This window comes from Ahaetulla prasina, chromosome 1, assembly GCF_028640845.1.
Source record: "Ahaetulla prasina isolate Xishuangbanna chromosome 1, ASM2864084v1, whole genome shotgun sequence".
NCBI classification, from domain to species: Eukaryota; Metazoa; Chordata; class Lepidosauria; order Squamata; family Colubridae; genus Ahaetulla; species Ahaetulla prasina.
The window spans coordinates 271,717,958-271,738,841 of record NC_080539.1 but is presented as its reverse complement, the minus strand read 5'-3'; the positions used below and the strand labels follow the sequence as shown (position 1 = coordinate 271,738,841).

Genomic DNA, 20,884 nt, shown 5'->3' with positions numbered 1-20,884 from the left:
TCCCTAATTTAGCATTTCAGATTTTTAAAAAATCAAGAATTTTTTAGTCTGATGGAATGTTGGCTAAGTCATTGTCTACCATTGAATTTTAATTAAACTGTATAGTAGCCCAATGCTGTATAATGGTTGTTTTTTTTTTGTGTTGCAGGGGTGAATGGGTGTGTACACTTTGTCGCAATGTGGAAACACCAGAGGTAGTCTATGATTGTGAAAACACACGATTTGACTACAATACACTCATGCAAGCAAGACCAGTTTATAGCCTTGGTGAATATGACCAAAAGGTAGGTTTAGGTAACAATATTAATGACAAATCTATCTTCTTTGCCAATAATGTATTTTCCCTTTCCATTAAGTTTGCATGTCCCAGAAAACAGCATTGAAAGAGCTTCTTTAGGAATTGGGCAGAGTTGAGTTCTAAGATTTGAGTTACAGTACAACCTGGACTGAATTTTATCTAGATGAATTAAGCAGTTTTTGAATTATTTTGGCTTTCCTCTCTTTTATGAAATGAAAGGGAATTAAAAAAATATGTACAGGATATTTTTTACATTGTACTAATTTTTAACTTGGAATGTATTTATTTAAATGATATGTATGGCTGACCATTTCATAATAGTGATTCAGGGTGGTGTACAAAGATTAAAACACAAACCCGAACATATAATCCACAATGTCCAAAATTAAAACAATGACCCCAATCACAAAAACACAAATCAACACCTGCAGAGCTGGTCTTACCCTCCTGGCCTGAATGTCTGGAGAAACAACTAGGTCTTCATGCCATGCCTATCCAAAAATAGGATCAGGGCTACTCCATTCAGAGAATGTTACAGTAAACTAATTGTATTTCCACATTGTGCTGAATTGTACTATAGATATTATACTAAAACAATAGAAGTGAAACAGTAGAAGCTAGCCAAGAATTTGTTTTGAGCTGCACATAGATCAACCTGTTTTGGAATTATACTACGAAAAACTAGAAATATTAAGAAATACAAATGTCTGTATAAAAACACTTGATTGAAGCCAGTATAAATATTTATATAGAACATAGATGTTCATGTAGCCATTTAATATACATAAGTTTTGTATTTTATAGAAGTGTGAAAAACTGGTGCTTTCATTGTTCTGCAATAGCTTGAGTCTTCCATTCCATGAACCGGTCAGTCCCCTGGTAAGTACACAGAATGAAGTACCGTAACTTCTCTGGGCAGTATGACCTTATCAATCAATCTTTACTTCCCTCCCCTTTCAGTGTGTACAGTCTTTTTTGTCTTTGCCTTCTACAATGAAAATGCTTTTATCAATTAAATGAGCAGAACTATTTCAACAAAATTGCCAGTTACATTAGAAATAGATCTAATCTTGTAATTGAGTCAGTTGATAGATTTGTAAACAGAAAAAAATGTGAAGGCAGTTTGGAGATTCAATGGACTTTCAAACACTGTTCCAGCTTTCTTTCCATATACAGTACTGCATGTACAAAGCTGGAGGAAGGTGGTACAATGTGCTCTTTGATATGAGTACAGTACAGGTAGTCCTCAACATGACAACAATTGAGCCCAAAAGTTATGCTGCTAAGTGAGACATTTGTTAAGTGAGCTTTGCCCCATTTTACGGCTTTTTCTTGCCACATTTGTTAAGTGAATCACTGCAGTTGTTAAATCAGTAACCCGGTTGTTAAGTGAATCTAGTTTCCCCATTGACTTTGCTTGTCAAGAAAGTTGCAAAAGGTGATCACGTGACCCAGGGATACTGCGACCATCATAAATGGGAGTCAGTTGTCAAGCATCCAAATGTACATCACATGACCCTGGGGATGCTGCAACAGTCATAAATCTGAAAAATGGTCATAAGTCACTTTTTTCAGTGCCATTGTAACTTCGAGCGGTCACTAAATGAACTGTTGTAAATTGAGGACTACCTGTAGTTGGCCATTAAATTTGATGACTTCTATAAATTCTACCTACTCGAGGAATAATTGCTTTATTGTTTGTTAAAATTTATTTAAGGGCATCTTTTGAAAGGAGAAAGTGTTGGTATGTGAGAGCATTGGGTATAATTTAGTTTCTTCACTTTTCTATTAAATAATAATAAATAATCACTTTTTTGTAATTATTCCACAAGCAGTACATAATCCATCATTGACTGAAAAGGCTAATCTTGTCAATAAGCCATTCCAACCAATCTGCCATCCCAGAAAAAGCAAGTGGTCATGGCTTTTTAAAGTTTTTTCTCTTAGTTGGTATAAGATATTCATTACATTGATTGGTTCAGCATGATTTATCTATTGGTGCTTTGCTGAAGAGTTTTAAGGTTGCTATTCTTTCTCATCCCATTTAAATCTCATCTCATTTAAAAATCTCATTTAAAAAAAAACATATATAGCTAAAACTTGACATGGTTAGTATTGTCAAAAGCATAAGCATGCTAGTTCTTTTGGGTCAATGTTCCAAAGGTGTCTTTTTCAAGAGGCAATTGGCCTTAAAGTCTTTTTTTCCCTTGAAGACATTTCACTTTCCATCCAAGAAGCTTCTTCAGTCAGAACTGAAGGCCAGTTGCCTCTTGAAAAAAGCATCTTTGGGGCAACCATGACCTGGATGACTATGTTAAACTCATAGAATCATCTATTGCAATGTCCTTCCTGTTGAAGACTACTTCAGCTTCAATCGCAACAAGAGCAAACAATAGATTTAAACTTAATGTAAACCGCTTCAATCTTGATTGCAGAAAATATGACTTCTGTAACACTTGGAACTCACTACCTCACTACCTGACTCTGTGGTCTCTTCTCAAAATCCCAAAAGCTTTAACCAAAAACTGTCTACCATTGACCTCACCCCATTCCTAAGAGGTCTGTAAGGGGCATGCATAAGAGCACAAACGTGCCTACCGTTCCTGTCCTATTAGTCCCTTTCATTATATCCAATTAATCCAATTAATATAGTTATTACATACTTATGCTCATATATATGCTTATATATTATATAGTTGTTACATGTCAATGCTTATGTATACTGTTGTGACAAAATAAATGAATGAATGAATGAATAAATAAATAAATAAATTAGACATTTTGGGTCAATAGTTGCAGTTGCTTTGAGTGTGGCCACTCTTCTTAAAAGTAGGGAGTAGGGTCATGACAAAGGTAAATTGAATTTTATTACCTTTGACTAAACATTGAATTAAAATTCATTGATATTATGACTCTGTAGCAGGGGGTGGATTCTACTTACCTTTGCTACCAGTTGGCAACAGGAGTGTGAACGCTTTTGCGCATGCACAGATCACCATATATGACGTCAGGGCAAGTGGGTGGAGCCTCCTGCTGCTTTTATTACTGGTTCACAAGAACTAGAGAGAACCGGGAGCAACCCACCACTGCTCTGTAGTCATGTATTTAGTAATTTTGCTCTTTTTCCCCCCCAATAAAAATTAGTTTCAAAACATGACACCATCTTGAGCCCCACATCAACCAGTGGAACTTCATTCTAAAATATGCTTAAAAAATGGGCTTCTATAGGTACCAGAGAAACTTGGAGGTTTTGTTAGAATTACTAATTACAAATATTAAGAAAATATTTATTTTGTGAATGATTTAGCATCATGGGATTTATCAAATATTCTGCTAATGGGATTCTGTACAGGCTCGCCATTATTATCAGATTATCAAGAAGCCCATGGATTTGTCCATCATTCGGAAAAAACTTCAGAAAGAAGACCAACTGCATTATACCACTTCAGAAGAGCTGGTGGCTGATGTGCGCCTTATGTTTTGGAACTGTGCAACGTTCAACTATGTAAGTTCTAGTATTCCAGAACTCAGCACACATTTATACACAAAAAGGACATGGCTTTTCTTTTGCAATGGATATTTTTATTTGAGTTTTTAAATGAGAGTGCTAGAATGAAGTTGGCTAGAGGTAAAAGGACAAAAGATGCATATAGAAAAAATACTGTTACTAGTTCTGGTTTGAATATTTTAATTTTGAAAAGTGTAATTCAAATTAATTTTAAGGGAAGTAAAGGAGAAAGGAGTACTTCATCCTTTCATTCTGTGCCTATCTGGTTTGAAAGAAAAAAAATCAAGGTACAAAAAATGAGTAAATTGGTACCTGCTGTATTATTTTAGACTTTATAGTTGACATGTCTTCAGCAAATTGTAATTTGGTGTCATCTTTGCTTGTCATTGTCTGTTTTTTTAAAAAATTCTAGTGGTTAAATATTGTACCTGAAAAACCTGCCATTCAACTGTAGGGCACTGGAGACTATTAATAGCTTTTAGCTATTAATTTTCAAAGTATTGAGTTTGACAATAGATAAGGAATCTAGAAGAATGGTTATTTTGTTTCAGTGCATAGGTGCCATTCATTTCCTATATTAACAAGAATCTACGCTTCTTATCACCATTTTGATGTGCTGATAATTTTAAATTATATTCAATGTACACATTATAATAATATACTCAGCTCATGTGAGATCACACACTGATTATAGTCAATGAGATAAAGCAGTCACTAAAATGATTCATTGGAGCATCTGTATAAATCACCATACGCCAGGTATGAAAAAGTAGGAACATATAGTTGAAAAAGTAGTGGATAACAAGTAGATTTAAATATTGTAGGATTTCTGAATATAAACTGATAGTCTGAAGTCTTGGCTGATAATCCACTGCATTTAACTGTGATTGAAAAAAAAAGTGTGGCTAATTGATGTGATGAGATGGTAGAATATAAGAAAAAGAACTAGAGAACATCAGAGATATCAAGAGCTGAAAATCAAAATTGAAAGGTGCATAAACTGGCTGTGGTGGTCCCAGTGGGTTACCAGTATACTGGATGCCATACTAAAAAACCTTGGATGGCGCTTAGAAAATGTGCACATTTTCCCCTTTGTTAGTTGCAAAAGGCCAGATTGCTTGGATTCACACATATACTATGCTGATACATTATGCATTTGTATGCATCAAATTCTTTGAAATAATTTGATGCATACAAAAGGCAACACCAGATAAAGAACTGTCAGCTCTAACTCAACATTGTTATGAACAGATAATTTATTAAAACTTATGTACCATCCACTCTGGGTCCATCACATGGTATAATATATATTACAACGGTTCCTTGGTACTCAGCTGCTTTGGAACTCCTCGAATATGGTACTCAATGCATTTTGACACAGAAATTTTGTCCTGGTATTCATTGTTTGTTTGGTATTTCATGCACAAGCTAGAACTTGGTGTTGGCTGCCTTGTGACTCATTACATTATTCCTTAAGGGAAAAATGCTTAGTACTCATTGGTTTTGGTATTATCATGCCTCCAGGATCCAATTAATGATGAGTACTGAGGTACCACTATATATATGTATTATATTAATAGATAGTATTGTTTATTGTGACATGCTATTGCTGTTGATTATTCTTAGTCTATGTTGCAACTAATTTTTGGCTTTATATATGAGCTGTGGTGGCACAGTGGTTAGAATGCAGTATTTGCAGGCTAATTCTGCTGACTGCCAGGAGTTTGATCCTCTCTGGCTCAAGGTTGACTCAGTCTTTCATCCTTCTGAGGTTGGTAAAATAAGGACACGGAGAGGGCTGTAAAGCACTGTGAAGCAGTATATAAGTCTAAGTGCTATTATTATATGTTACTGTAAAGTGATTTAGTTTTGAAAAATAAATATCCTTAATAGATAAAATAATAAAGATTTATTATCCTATACAACATTATGACCTAATTAATTATGGTGTTTCTTTTGCAGCCTGATTCAGAGGTTGCTGAGGCTGGAAGGTGCCTGGAAATATTCTTTGAAAGCAAGCTCAAGGAAATTTATCCAGAGAGACGGTTCCCCTTCGTACAACAAGATGATTCTGATTTAGAAGATGTGGAACATGAGAATAGTCAAGCAACCCCAGAAGGATTGCAGTGGCCTTCATATAGGCAAGAGTGTATCCAGCCTAAAAGAAGACGAAGACATGCTGTAAGAATTCAAGAGCAAACTCCCCTCAGCTAAATGGCCACAAAGCTAATTCTGTTCAAAGCTATTGGTAAAGAGTTGATGTGTTTATGAATATATTCCAAATACTGTTTAGATGAGGGTGCTCCTTTGCATATATTATCATAATTTAGAGTCTATTATTTAGGCATAACCACAGCTTTATTGTGAAGAGACCATTTAATAAATCAGGATATATTAGAGTTACATATTTATATATATCATATTTGTAATTCATCTGTTTGTTTCCTTTTTTTTAAACAGGAAAATGAAAAACCTAAAAGACCCATGTTTTGGCCTGCGAAAGGTTTCTCTCAAGTATGAGTTCTATAATGTTGCTTGGTATACTTTGAACAACAGCAACAACAAAGGAACTGACTTTGTAAGAAGAGGTGGAAAATGTGTATTTAAAGGCTTAATATGAATTTCAGAGTGATTGATTTTATTTCTGTGAAGGGAGGGTACATTCTAAACATAATATATTTTAAACGGCAGTCTCCAAGTTATCTGTTATGTTTCATTATTTGTATTTAGACAGATAATGAAATAATAATTAGTAATAGTATGCTATTTTAAAAATAGTTTTATAAATTCCTTTGATTTATAGTTTTTAGGTAATATAGCTACCTGGCTGTTTTCTGTAGGTAGGACATATTTCCCACTTGGTTTTCCTGAAATAAAGTTATTAAATTTCATAGGCATCACTGACTAAGTCTATCCTCTCCTACACTGAAAAAAAAACTGAATTCCACTTTGCAGTGCCATTCTAGGCATGTGATGTTGTTGGCTAAGCGGTGGGCGGTTGACTATATCCTAAGAGGCTAAATGAAACAGGAGGTCTTGGTTTTTTACATAATAGAATTCTAGAATGTGACTCTACAAGAAATAAATGGAAAGCACATCATGCAAGAATGTTACTTCTGGGGAAATTGGGAGGCTTGAATACCCTTCTGACACCAGGAACTCACACTACAGATATGTTTAGATTATCCTAATTCTTTGTCTGATTTCACTATAAAATTGACAGGGTGTTATTGAAGCCAATCAACAAGTGTGAGTTTTTGTAACTAACAGAGTGATAGAATATTTTTCTTGCCCTCTTTTGATCAGTATGGAATCTAACTTGAAATATATTGAGCCCTGATCATGCTATGTTCATAAAGCCACCCATATGCCTCATTCTCAAACCCAAGTGAATTATGTAATTCATACAGAGCGACTGGAGGAATGGGTGATGGACGTTTTATCTTCCCCAGTTCTCATCTCTTAAAGCAAGGGTGATTTTAATAGCTTCAAAGGATAACTATTTCCCAGATATACTAAGTAGACAGTACTTTAAATCAATGTTTCTCAATCTTTAAGCAACTTTAAGCTGTGTGGACTTCCACTTCCAGAATTTCCCAGCCAGCAAGGAATTTTAAAATTGCCAAAGTTGAGAAACACTGATGAACACCAAGTGGGATTTTCAGCACAAACTTTATGAATTAATTCAATATTGTATCCATGAATGTTTCAGTGGAAGGCACTTTAAGTGAGTTTATAGCGTTATTAGGAAGTTCGGAATATATTCTCCATTATTGATGTGAATAATATTCAACATAAACTCTGTAGAAAATGTCTCTTTTTCAATTGTATAATAAACTAGTCTATGAAAGAAATGTAAATTGTTTTACTACATTATTTCCTGACAGATAAAGTTCTTAGGGCAATTCTTCCCAGCAGTCTTAATCTGTTTGCGTATGGTGCTGTTAACTTTAAAAATGGGTGTCTGGATTTCAAGCACTGGTAATTTTATTTATTTTTTTTGAAAAAGTTTTTTATTTTTAAAACATACAAATATAAAAGCGTCTTCCATTCAAATTTTAAATACAATGTGTCGGTGGGTGGGTTACTATTTTTTTGTGCAAACAACAATTACTTATCATTAGTTTGATCATACATTTTATCATCCAATTATGCTCAAATGTTTTAATCAATTAATCCCTTAATCAACTATAATGTTTTGTTCTCTAATTTAATAGTCATTCTGGAACAATATTTTATCTTGTTACCCTATTTATTCCATCATTTTAAAACAATTATGTCATTCAACACTTCTTGCCTTGTTAAAAACTCCAATCGGCCAGGTGTTCGATCTTGATTGCATTGTCTATGGCCTCCGATTGGTGGATTCCTATACTTACTTACCCCTCCCACATATGCTGCAAAAATAAGGACTGGTCACTTTTCTGTGGGTGGATCTTTGAGGATACATGGTTTCCATTTGCATGAGCAAACTGGCTAACATCATAGAACCACAGATATATGGAGTTGGAATAGATTTTAGAAGTCATCTACTCTAATCCCAGGCTCAGTATAGGAATTGTTTTCCTATTCAATAGTCCATCAAGGGGAAACCCAGTTTCTTAGTTCTTCCAATCACCTGTTTTAAAAGAAGAACAGTGAACTCTTGTCAATTTCACCTAGCTCCAAAATTTTCTTATTTGACAATTTGTACAGGGGAATGATGGCAGCAAGTAGCCTCAGCACTTACCTAAGGATATTAAAAGAGAAAGGGAAAGCAATGTTCAATGTTTCAATGCACCACTAGTGAACGTTAAAAAAACCACAATTTTATCAAGGGTGAAAAAGGCAGTTTAGCATGAAAATGTTCCTTATGAAGTGAGCGGGGACGACAGGCAGCTTGGTAACCCAGATGACTGACATGGAGGGCTGCATCCAAATTCAAAGAGGAGGGGCCATGCTCATCAAACAATAGCTGTTTGGAGCAAAGACATCACCTATAACAAAATGAAGCACAGCATGTGGACTGTTTGGCACAGGTTATCCTGGCAGAAGTGAGAAAATACTACTGTTGACATAGAGGTAACAAACATGGGCAGATGTTTCTTTGTGGTAGATTGCTGATGGGTTGAGGACAACATTGTGCAGTTCTGGTCTAGAAAAACAGCCAACTGTCCTGCCTAGCACAGTTGGCAACTGGTCGTAAGTGTAAACAGATTGCCAAATGCCCAGATTGCAACCAAGAGACCATGGGGTGCTGGGATGACTGGAACTCTGAGGACTGGCTGTAACTATCATTTGTTCAGCAGCATTGCAACTTCAATCGGTAGTTGAATCAGTAGGTCATAGGCTGAGGTCTATCTGTACTGTAAAGCTTCTGTTGCCTTCCTTTTATTTATTTACATTACGAATAGGAACATTAGAACTTTGTTTTTATGAAGCTAAACAATCAGCTCAACATTGGCATAAAGTTTCCATGGACCTACAAAGGACCTCAATGTTAAAAGATGTAATATGAGAGGGCTAAATCTCCCACTCTCTCCGTGTGTGTGTGTGTGTGTGTGTGTAAAAGCATCCATGTATGTAAATATAAGGTACAGGAAGTAATGACAAGGGAACAATCCCTGAAAGAAAAAGGCAGGAACTGATAGACTATTCCACATAGAAGCCAGTCACTGAGGTTTGCCATCTCAATCTAGTAGAATAGAATAGAATAGAATTTTTTATTGGCCAAGTGTGATTGGACACACAAGGAATATGCTCTCAGTGTACATAGTGTACATAGTGGGAAAGAGGAAGGACCAGGAGGATTACCAATTAGCCCTGTAGTGTGGCCCACCTCGACTACCAGCCTGGCCCCATTGTCCACCTATTGCAACACAGATCCGAGTTTCTGAAGTTGGCAAGAGCAGCAAAGGAGAGAAGCAGTTTGGAACTGTCCTGTTTCTTTGCTTCCATCCAATGGTTTGCAGTTCAAATCTTAGCAGTCACCGTCAATGCAATTACTCTCTAAGCATCTACTAATTTTCTTCTTTTGTACTACTAAAAATTACTTTTTGTAATTGTGTTTAGAATAGAAATCTTAAGACTACCTCACCTTAGAAGTAAATTTCCTTAAGTGTGGTGGATTTGCACCCAAGTATAAATCTATATGACTAGGACTGTATAGATGTATATAGAAGATTGATGATGGTATCTGTTCTTGGCGATTCTATGGACTAGTTCTCTCCACATTTTCTGACTTGTATGGTTTCTTTCAGTTTTATGCCATGACTGGTGTCAGCTTTGAGGGTGTCCAGTCACTATGTTTTTGGTGCCCTCATTTCCTTTTACTGCTGAGCATAAATGCCTTTTCCCAATGAGTTTGATTACCTGACATAGCCAAATAAGTAAGGTGAAATTTTGTGATTTTGCCTTCCAGTAATACGTCTGATTTTGTATGCTCTCTTACTTGCTTGCTTGCCTCCTTCGCTGACCAAAAAATGAACAGGAGCCTTCTTCAACACTAAACAAGTCAATTTTTCTGTCTAGTTTTTCATGGCCCAAATTTTGCAACACTAGATAGCTATGGGAAATGTAGTAGTGCAGACTAATCTGCATTTGGTTGTCAGGCGGATGTCCTTGCTTTTCTATACTCTTATTTATGCTCATCATTACTAGATGTAAAAGCCAGTTAGTATATAGCTCTTTGATGAGAAGATAATACAAATCCACGCTGTCATAAGACATACTGAAATGTTTTTGGCAACTCAACCTATTCATACAACACAACCCTTGTATTCAGTAGCAACTGAAATTTCCAGGTTGCCCTGAAATACCTGCTGGGTCATCTGTGGCCACAGACACAGTTCACTGGAAACAAATGAAATATTTGTTTAGTGACCCAGCCATTAGTCTCAACAGTGATGTTTGCACTTGATAAACAAGATAAAAAACATCTTGACTAGAAAATAGACCTGAGACTTTGCTGAATTGAAATGTCTTTAAAGAGATAAAGTGTTTTCTAACATTAAGCACTTTACCAAAAAACCACAAGTGTCATCCACCTTTAAAAAACAAGTATATACTTCAATATAGCTTACCAGAATAGAACCTGATCAATCGTTTGAGAAGAAAATTTGATGAAAATGAATGTTATATGGGTAGATTGTCTTCAATTCTTCATAATTGCCTAAATGTATTCTCAAAATATGTAATATAGATCTAGCAGAACCTTCAGAGCAGATTTTCAAGTACATACAATAAATCATTCTCTGAAAGCAAGATGCTATGTCACCTACAAGCAAACTTTTTGGCCACATGAACACGAAAACCATGAGAAACTATCCATGCATAATAACATATATATGTAACAACCTGTACATTGAGTTATTAACTAAGTTCTGAAGGCATAGATGATAGTGTATGTGTATTCCTTGTACTAAATCCAAAATGACAATTAGCTTTAGGACATACTGAAACTTCTGTTATTAATATTTGCTCTTGTGGATTAGATTGTTTTATGGTAATACTGAGTAATAGCTTTTGAAATTTAGAGTGTGAAGTTTTTGGCTCTTATAACAAATAGGCCATCAATCTGATAAATGATGATACATAAATTTTTCCTAGGCAACCAACAAGCTGGGTTCACCTGGTACATTAGGATAATGTAATTGGGAAATCTGTGTTCAGTGTATTGTGCAGTCCCAAGTAATTAAGTAAACTCATCTGAACTATGCAACCTTGATAAACTATGGATTGGGTTTTGTGAACAGTCACAACATTTTTACTATGACCATTCCGTCTCCCTGAGTGATTGAACATGTTAATTCTTAAGCAAGATTAGTATAGCTAGTCCTCAATTTACAACCACAATTGAGCCCAACGCTTCTATTGCTAAGTAAGAAATTTGTTGAGTTTTGCCCCATTTTAGACTTTTCTTGCCACATTTGTTAAGTGGATCGCTGCAGTTGTCAAATTAGTAACACCACTGTTAAGTGACTCTGGCTTCCCCATTGATTTTGCTTATCAGAAAATCATAAAATGTGATCACATATCCCCAGGACATTGCAATTGTCATAAATATGAAACAGTTGTCAAGCCTCTGAATGTAAATCACATGACCCTGAGGATGCTGCAATGATTTTAAGTGAAAAATGGTTGTAAGTCACTTTTTTCAGTGCTGTTGTAACTTTGAACGGTCATTAAATGAACTGTTGTAAGTCGAGGAATACCTGTACATTCTACGGAACTAACACTTAACATGTATGTTTGCCATGATTCTAGGTGGGAAACGGTACCACATAGTATTTCTACAATATACTTATCTATGGTTAATTATAGAATTAACTAATTTTCAGTTTTAACCCAACACTGTAAGCTAAAATGTGGTTCGCTAATATATGATTCAGTGTGTCATGTAAACAATGATTATATACGGTAATAATCTCATGTAATCCTATAGATAAGGATTTGATGAAGCCAGCTACTCAGCTTGGAGATTCTAAATAACTGTGCACAAAGGAAAGGCAGCTGCAGAACTGTCATTTCTTCCAAAGAAATATTGGAAAAATTAATGCTGGTTGATTACTTCAAATCCTTAAAAATAGCTTCGAAACATTGTACTGAAAAGTTAACTGTGGATTTACTTTGGAGATTTTTTTTTCTCATTACAACCCTGTAATCCCTTGCTTCGGAGTGGAGTCAGGGCAACTGAATGGAGCTGAGCAATTACTGGACAGATGCCCTTCCCGATGTTTATGGGGAGCTCACAGCAAATATTTTCTGTTTACACCCTGATAGAGAAACATCTGTCACTGCCTAGGATTGAATTCTCAGCCTTCCGAGTAGGAGGCAAATGTCTTTGCCTTTAGGCCACTGTGCTGCTCTGCTTTGGAGAATGTTCTTATGTATTTGAACTGTAATAAATAAATATATTTTAAAAGAAAGGGACTGAGTTACTTAGCAATACATTCACAGATTTTCTGGATAAACATTTAAACCGAACAGTGGGGACAGAGAATTAACTGATATAGAAAATTTCTGTCCCCAGCAATCGAAAACTAAAAGGGTTATCAGTGCATGTAACATAGATGTCTGTATGGGTAAGACTATCAACCATGCTATCAAGCAAAACCAAGCATTTAACAGTGAGTGCCATACCATGTGCACTAAACCAACAGGTGGCATGAAAGTAGGGGCAGTCAACACAGGTTATGTAGACAGTAAACACAAGATCAATCCAAATGGACTCAAATGTCTATACACCAATGCACAGAGTATGAGGAATAAACAGGGTGAATTAGAAATCCAAGTAAATGAGGGTAGATATGATATTGTTGCCATTACGGAAACTTGGTGGGATGAAACTGACAAATGGAACATACAGCTAGAGGATATAAATTATTTAAAAGAAATAGACCAAATAAAAGAGGAGGTGGAGTTGCACTATATATAAGAAATAACTACATCTCTACAGAAATAGAGCACAACAATGATGAAAATCATCTTGAATGTATTTGGGTCAATGTAAAAGGGTGAAAACGATATTGCCATAGGTCTATACTATAGGCCACCCAACCAAACAGAGGAAGTAGATGAACTTTTGCTAGTCAGCTAACTAAGGTATGTAGGAAGCACATCACAGTAGTAATGGGGATTTTAACTACCCTGACATCAACTGGGAAACAAACTCTGCACCAAGTGGAAGATCCAACAGGTTCCTAACAAACCTAGCAGACAACTTTGTTTCCCAAAAATAGAGAAGGCGACAAGGATCAGCCATATTGGACTTAATTCTCACTAACAGAGATGAAATGATAGAAGGTGTTGAAGCTACAGGAACCTTGGGGCAAGTGACCACGCAATATTGGAATTCAACATTAAGCAAATACAAGTAGTAGAACAAAGTCAAACTAGAGTCTTGGACTTTAAGAGAGCTAATTTCAATAAACTTAGAGAGATCTTGAGAAGGATTCAATGGATGAGAATCCTCAGGGGGAAAACAACTCAAGAAGCTTGGGAAATTTTGAAAAGTGAGATTATAAAAGCACAGTCTAACACAATACCAATGAAGAAGAAAAATAGTAGATCACAAAAGAAACCAGCATGGATGCATAAAGAACTATCTGACAAATTGAAAGACAAAAAGGACAAATATAAAAAGTGGAAAGCGCGGCAAATAACTAAGGCAGAATATCAGCAACAGCCCGAGCCTGTAAAGATGAAGTGAGGAAAGCTAAGGCTCACAATGAACAAAGGCTAGCGACAAAAGTAAAAAATAATAAAAAAAGCTTCTTCCAACATGTTAAAAACAAGAAAAAAGTCAAGGAAACAATTGGCCCATTGCTGGGAGAAAGTGGCAAGAAGATGACAAGCAACAGGGAGAAAGCAGATCTACTTAACTCATATTTTGCATCTGTCTTTACACAAAAGGAAAAAACAATCCAACCTATCAAAAACAGCACTACAAAAAACAGATTAGAAACACAAGTTAAAATAGGGAAGAAAATGGTAAGTGAACACCTGTCTACCCTAGACGAGTTCAAATCACCAGGACCGGATGGATTACACCCCAAGGTTCTGAAGGAACTGGCAGACGTGATCTCAGAACCACTGAACTATATCTTTCAAAGATCCTGGAGCACAGGGGAGCTGCCAGAGGACTGGAAAAGAGCTGATGTAGTTCCCATCTTCAAAAAAACAAAAAAACAGACCCAGGAAACTACAGACCTATCAGCCTGACCTCAATACCGGGGGAGATTCTAGAAAAGATAATCAAGCAACGAATCACCGAACACCTAGAAGCAAACAAAGTAATAACCAAAAGCCAACATGGGTTTGTCAAAAACAGATCATGCCAGACTAATCTTATCGCATTCTTTGACAAAATGACAAAATTAGTAGACCAGAGGAATGCTGTTGATATAATTTACTTGGACTTCAGTAAAGCATTTGATAAAGTAGACCATAACCTACTACTAGATAAAGTAGAAAAATGTGGGTTAGACAGCACCACCACCAGATGGATTCGTAACTGGCTGACCAACCGCACTCAACGTGTAGTCCTCAACGGAACTACATCCACATGGAGGGAAGTATGCAGTGGAGTACCCCAAGGCTCTGTTTTAGGCCCAGTACTCTTCAACATCTTCATCAATGACTTGGACGAGGGATAGATGGGGAACTCATCAAATTTGCAGATGACACCAAGCTGGCAGGAATAGCCAACACTCCAGAAGATAGGCTCAAGTTACAGAAAGATCTTGACAGACTTGAACATTGGGCGCTATCTAACAAAATGAAATTCAACAGTGAAAAAGTAAGGTTCTACATTTAGGCCAAAAACAAAATGCACCAGTACCGTATATGTGGTACCTTGCTCAATAGTAGTACCTGTGAGAGGGATCTTGGAGTCCTAGTGGATAACCATCTAGATATGAGCCAGCAGTGTGCAGCAGCTGTTAAAAAGCCAACACAGTTCTGGGCTGCATAAACAGAGGATAGAGTCAAGATCACGTGAAGTGCTAGTACCACTTTATAATGCCTTGGTAAGGCCACACTTGGAATATTGCATCCAGTTTTGGTCGCCACGATGTAAAAAAGATGTTGAGACTCTAGAAAGAGTGCAGAGAAGAGCAACAAAGATGATTAGGGGACTGGAGGATAAAACATATGAAGAACGGTTGCAGGAACTGGGTATGTCTAGTTTAACAAAAAGAAGGACTAGGGGAGACATGATAGCAGTGTTCCAATATCTCAGGGGCTGCCACAGAGAAGTGGGAGTTGGACTGTTCTCCAGAGCACCTGAGGGTAGAACAAGAAGCAATGGGTGGAAACTGATCAAGGAAAGAAGCAACTTAGAACTAAGGAGAAATTTCCTGACAGTTAGAACAATTAATAAGTGGAACGACTTGCCTTCAGAAGTTGTGAATGCTCCAACACTGGAAATTTTTAAGAAAATGTTGGATAACCATCTGACTGAGATGGTGTAGGGTTTCCTGCCTGGGCAGGGGGTTGGACTAGAAGGCCTCCAAGGTCCCTTCCAACTCTGATGTTATGTTATGTTATGTTATGTTATATATGTGGCAAATAAATATACATGTGATAAAATAACATTTGGGGCAGTGGTGGGATTCAAATTTTTTTAATACAGGTTCTGTGGGCATGGCTTGGGATGTGTGGCTTGGTGGGTGTGGCAGGGGAAGGAAACTGTAAAATCTCCATTCCCATTCCACTCCAGGGGAAGGTTACTGCAAAATCACCATTTCCTCCCGATCAGCTGGGACTTGGGAGGCGTAAAATAGATGGTGGTGGGGCTAGTCAGAGGTGGTATTTACTGGTTCTCCGAACTACTCAAAATTTCTGCTACCGGTTCTCCAGAACTGGTCAGAACCTGCTGAATACCACCTCTGATTTGGGGGCTTTTCAGTCCTTACAATGATTCATTTCAGGAATCACCTCCTTCTACATGAATAAGTCTTTGTTTCTGGGGCCTTTTACTCCTCAGAAAAGAAGGGCAGCTGGCAAAGGTGAGGTATTTCTCTTGTAGCACCTGCATGATAAGAAGTTTGTCCTGACTGCCTACTTTGGGTTTCATTTTGATGAAATGTTTATATTCGCTAACAATCTCTTAAGCTATAAACATACTATATTTCCTAAGAGGTCTATAAGGGGCGTGCATAAGAGCACAAACGTGCCTACCGTTCCTGTCCTACTGTTGCATCATGCTAATGCTTATGTATGCTGTTATGACAAATAAAATAAATAAAAAAATAAAAAAATAAATACTTATGCGTAGAATTAAACTGTCAATATTTTAGAGGTCTCTGTGATGTTACCTGTTTATTCTCTTTTATTGTAACAAAAAAACTTACATTTCTGCAATTTGTTTGCTTTCACTTGGTTATGAATATGGTTTAGAAAAGCTAGTGCAAGTAGGACAAAACTATACACAAGATACAGAAAATGCTAGTAGCTACTTATATTAATATTACTTAGAACTTAGAAACACATATTTACATGTCTGTTCACAAAACAATGTAATATTTTCTTCATGTGAAGTACCTTTGTAGGTGTCCTAGTGTTGTATGCGCATATAAAAGTGCAGGGCTTCTCTCCAAAGTTGTGCCTGACACCTTAAGTCCTTTCCTCCTTCTCCCCCACCATCCACTGCAAAGGCCCTGCCTTGTTAGGGATTCAGCTGCCACACATCTTTAGATTGGATTTCCTTGGAAAAAAGCAGAATGTTTATGTTTCTTTAGAAGTGGAAATGATAGCAATAGCAATAGCACTTATATGTACCACTTTACCAATATACCACTTTACAGTGCTTTACAGCCCTCTCTAAGCAGTTTACAGAGTCAGCATATTGCCCCCAACAATCTGGGTCCTCATTTTACCCACCTCGGAAGAATGGAAGGCTTATGTCAACCTGGAGCCTGGCGAGATTTGAACTGCCAAATTGCAGGCAGCCGGCAGCAGTGGTGGGATTCAAATTTTTTTTACTAACGGTTCTGAGGGCGTGGCTTGGTGGGCATGGCAGGGGAAGCAAAATCCACATTCCCTCCCCACTCTTGGGGGAAGGATATTGCAAAATCTCCATTCCCAGCCCATTCCAGGGGAAGGATACTGCAAAATTCCCATTCCCTCCCCACCACATTAATGTGCTTTCCAGCTTCGTTTTCCTGTGCAGGACAACAAAAGAAGACCCAGCCAATCAGCTGAGACTTGATCAGCTGAGACTCAGGAGACACCGAATAGATCGGGGGCAGCGTCAGCCAGAGGTGGTATTTGCCGGTTCTCTGAACTTCTCAAAATTTCTGCTACTGATTTGCCGGAACCGATCAGAACCAGTTGCATACCAGCTCCGGCCGGCATTCAGCAGAAGTAGCCTGCAGTACTGCACTCTAACCACTGTGGCTCTGATGATGATACTGAAGAGGCGCTCTCAGCTTCATTAAGAAAACCCTGGATTTTAAAGTCACCTGTTCCCTTTTTCCAAGACAATAGAACTATGAGAGAGGAAGCAAGTGTTTTTAGTACTTCCGAAATGAGAATTGAAATGTATGACAATAAACTTATATTGTGGATAATTACAGAAACTAGTAAAATCTAGATCAACATGCTATAAAATACTACACAGAAGCAAACAATTAGAGCATTTATTTATAACTATAGTATCTTCCGTTGTCAGGTAATAAAATAGGAATAATTACACCATTTATACTGGAACTGGATCTCAATGTGTTCACTCTGGAGATTGAATCACATAATCCCTAGCACCACCAGAACCATTCCTTAGGGTCAGGCTTTCTGAAAATAAGGTATACACAATGGAAAATAGAAGGCTGTTATAATCCTTACTGTATTTCACTTCTTTAAGGAACTCACTTTTCATTAAACCGATTATTTTAAATGTAATAATGTTTTTCAGTGAAGAACTAGAAATTTGCCAGAACCACATAAATCATACTGTATCAGCTCATCATATTTTCTATAATATTAGGAGTTTATCTTTCAGCATGATATATAGTATGTGCTAATATTTGTTACTAAGGAGGTCTGGCAATGCATCAGTGGTGGGTTTCACTTACCTTGCTACCAGTTTACTCGCTCACGCGCCACTTCTGCACATGCACAGAGCATATTTGATGACGGCCAGGCGGGTGGTTGGAGCCTCCTGCGCCGCTGCTATTGGTTCATCCGAACTGGGGCAAACCGGTAACAACCCGCCACTGCAATGCATACTACCTTCCATATAGGAGATACAATTAATACAAAAGAAGAAATTATACATCTCATATGGGTATCAGAAAAGGCAATATTCAAAACTCGGTGGATGGGGCTGTTCCCACTTTTTGGAATACTCTGAGCCTTATTTCAATATGAGGTATTCAATATGAGGTTCCCACAGCAGGAATTTCTCTGTATTTTCTACTGACCCTTGCTATATGCTTCAAAATATTTAGGCTTTTTAAAAAAATAGATCAGAGTGATATCCTATATATTTTTACTAATAAGTAAGCCCCAGTGAGATTAGTAAAATTTATCTTCCTATAAATGCATGTAAGATTGCATCATAAGTAATTGAAGTTTACTGTAAAACTTCAGTAAAACTACTCTAATGACTGTTACTATAGCTAAAGAACACAAGGGTTTTATTAAATTGTAGTTATAATTATCTTGAATATTCTATTGATCTAACGCAAACAAATTGATTAACTTTCTACCATGGCTGTCCATAGTTTTGACTTTGAAAATGATCACTGTACCGCAATCCATTGTTCTGTGCTTTTAGTGATGCACTATCATGTTGATCAACATAGTTTGTATTCTGAAAGCCTACATTCTAATCTGACATTGGATAGATGGATGGATTTTCAGTGCCTGATAAAATAAGCCTTGCTGGCATACAAAGCCATTGTCAATCTCTAAATGGCAAATGATCAGTTCAGGTTTTATATATTAAATTTTTTTAATGAGCTGCCTTCTCTCCAGTTGCCGCCTCTTTCCTCATATATATTGAAGCTACTTTGCACTTCACACATCACATGATACACTACTGTGATCTGTTTGGTTTTTGCTCAGTGTGTAAGATGAACCTAATCACTGAAGTCTGTAAACAGATGAAATAGTGCAATGTGTGAATCTAGTTCATTGCAATTTATACAAGAAATTATGCTTAATGTCATACAAACCGAGCCAACAGGCTTAAATACATTACTGTATATGAAAACCGATCACATTGAGATCAATTTCTTCCCAGAATGCTCATATTCCAGTTGCTCAAAGGAAGGGTTATTTTTTTAAAATTTATTTATTTATTTTGTCACAGTATATATAAGCATAAGCATAAAATAACTAAACAATATATAAACATATATATAAGCATGAGTATGTAATAACTATATTAATTGGATATAACGAAAGGAAACAATAGGACAGGAACGGTAGGCACGTTTGTGCTCTTATGCATGCCCCTTACAGACCTCTTAGGAATGGGGTGAGGTCAATAGTAGACAGTTTTTGGTTAGCATCTAGACCTGATAGTATTCAAAAAGAATTGTATCACATAATATTTTGGTATATTTGAATTAAACCATCTTGAGTGGTACTGTATTTTGGTAATGTATTTTCATTTTTGCAACATCATGATATCACTATTCCTATTATTTAAAAAGGCACCACAGTTATTCCCATAGTAAACCACCTCATCCCCACCTGGCTCTTTTAGAAAATTGCACTATAATAAGCAAACTGACCAGTATTTTACTATTGAAAAGTAAAGAAGTCCATACCTTTAGAAACAGAAGATAAGCAAGGAGACCGAGTTAAGTAGCTCTTATAGAATCTGGGATGCTATTAAACTTGACGGTGTAGCAGACAGATATTGTAAAACTTTCCACTATAAACACTGCTGCAATACATAGAACATTACAAAATCTCAAAAAAGGACAATATTTGTAGCTCAGCACCGATGACGTTTCCTAGTCTGGGTAATGAAAGGTCTGCAAGAAAACAGGCAAGTTTAGAGAGCATCAAGGACCACATATTACAAAACAGAAAACGGTGGAGTTGCTGTTTTGATTTTGAAAATATTTTGAGTTTGTCTATAACAGACAATTTAGGACACAGTTAAACAAACATAATTCCTATTAATGCATCTTTAGGTTTTTGTGCTATATTTCACTCCATGCTTCCTTTTAAAGACGATTACCAGTATTTCAGAGAAATATGTCAAAGAAATATTTCCCCCCTGCAACAAACGTAAACTTTAGCATCAAAATAACAAAGAGAAATTCGGGATATTTAAATGAGAGTAACAGACCCCTAGATCAACCTACTGTTTTCAAATTAATTTTTATCACTTCAAGGAACAAGGCACCTATTTATAGGATCGGGGCATAAGGGACTGAAAAATCCCGTTCACCCTTTCCCGTAATCCCGTGGTAGCTCGGAGTTTTGAATATGATACCCCAATTGGAGAAATATAAAAAGTCAATCAGCTGTCACCCCAATCATTTCTTCTGAACTCACCCACACACACAAAACAGAGACGCTCCTAGGGAGGCGGACGAAGAAAAAGAACTTTCCTTTTTCAGGCGCGGGCCAGCCCCACC

General features: G+C 36.8%; 1 protein-coding gene and 1 long non-coding RNA gene across 3 annotated transcripts in view; one reads left to right on the top strand and one right to left on the bottom strand.

Annotated features, from left to right (window-relative positions):
• Positions 1 to 7,533, top strand: part of TRIM66 (tripartite motif containing 66) — a 61,045-nt gene extending 53,512 nt beyond the window's left edge. Inside the window, exons 17-21 of the mRNA XM_058159364.1 lie at positions 149 to 284; positions 1,103 to 1,177; positions 3,651 to 3,803; positions 5,769 to 5,987; positions 6,267 to 7,533. Of these exons, the coding sequence (XP_058015347.1) occupies positions 149 to 284; positions 1,103 to 1,177; positions 3,651 to 3,803; positions 5,769 to 5,987; positions 6,267 to 6,326 (643 nt within the window). The 3' untranslated portion in view covers positions 6,327 to 7,533. The remainder of the gene's footprint in view (positions 1 to 148; positions 285 to 1,102; positions 1,178 to 3,650; positions 3,804 to 5,768; positions 5,988 to 6,266) is intronic.
• Positions 7,534 to 7,852: 319 nt separating this feature from the next.
• On the bottom strand, positions 7,853 to 20,871 carry LOC131186110 (uncharacterized). Of its 2 annotated transcripts, none has more exons than XR_009152299.1 (6): positions 20,802 to 20,871; positions 20,063 to 20,272; positions 18,359 to 18,515; positions 17,981 to 18,077; positions 16,830 to 16,992; positions 7,853 to 8,424 (listed from the first exon to the last, which is right to left on the bottom strand). It is a non-coding gene; the product is annotated as an uncharacterized LOC131186110 (long non-coding RNA). The 2 variants fall into 2 exon arrangements; XR_009152300.1 differs by having other exon boundaries at positions 18,359 to 18,511.
• Positions 20,872 to 20,884: the final 13 nt, after the last annotated feature.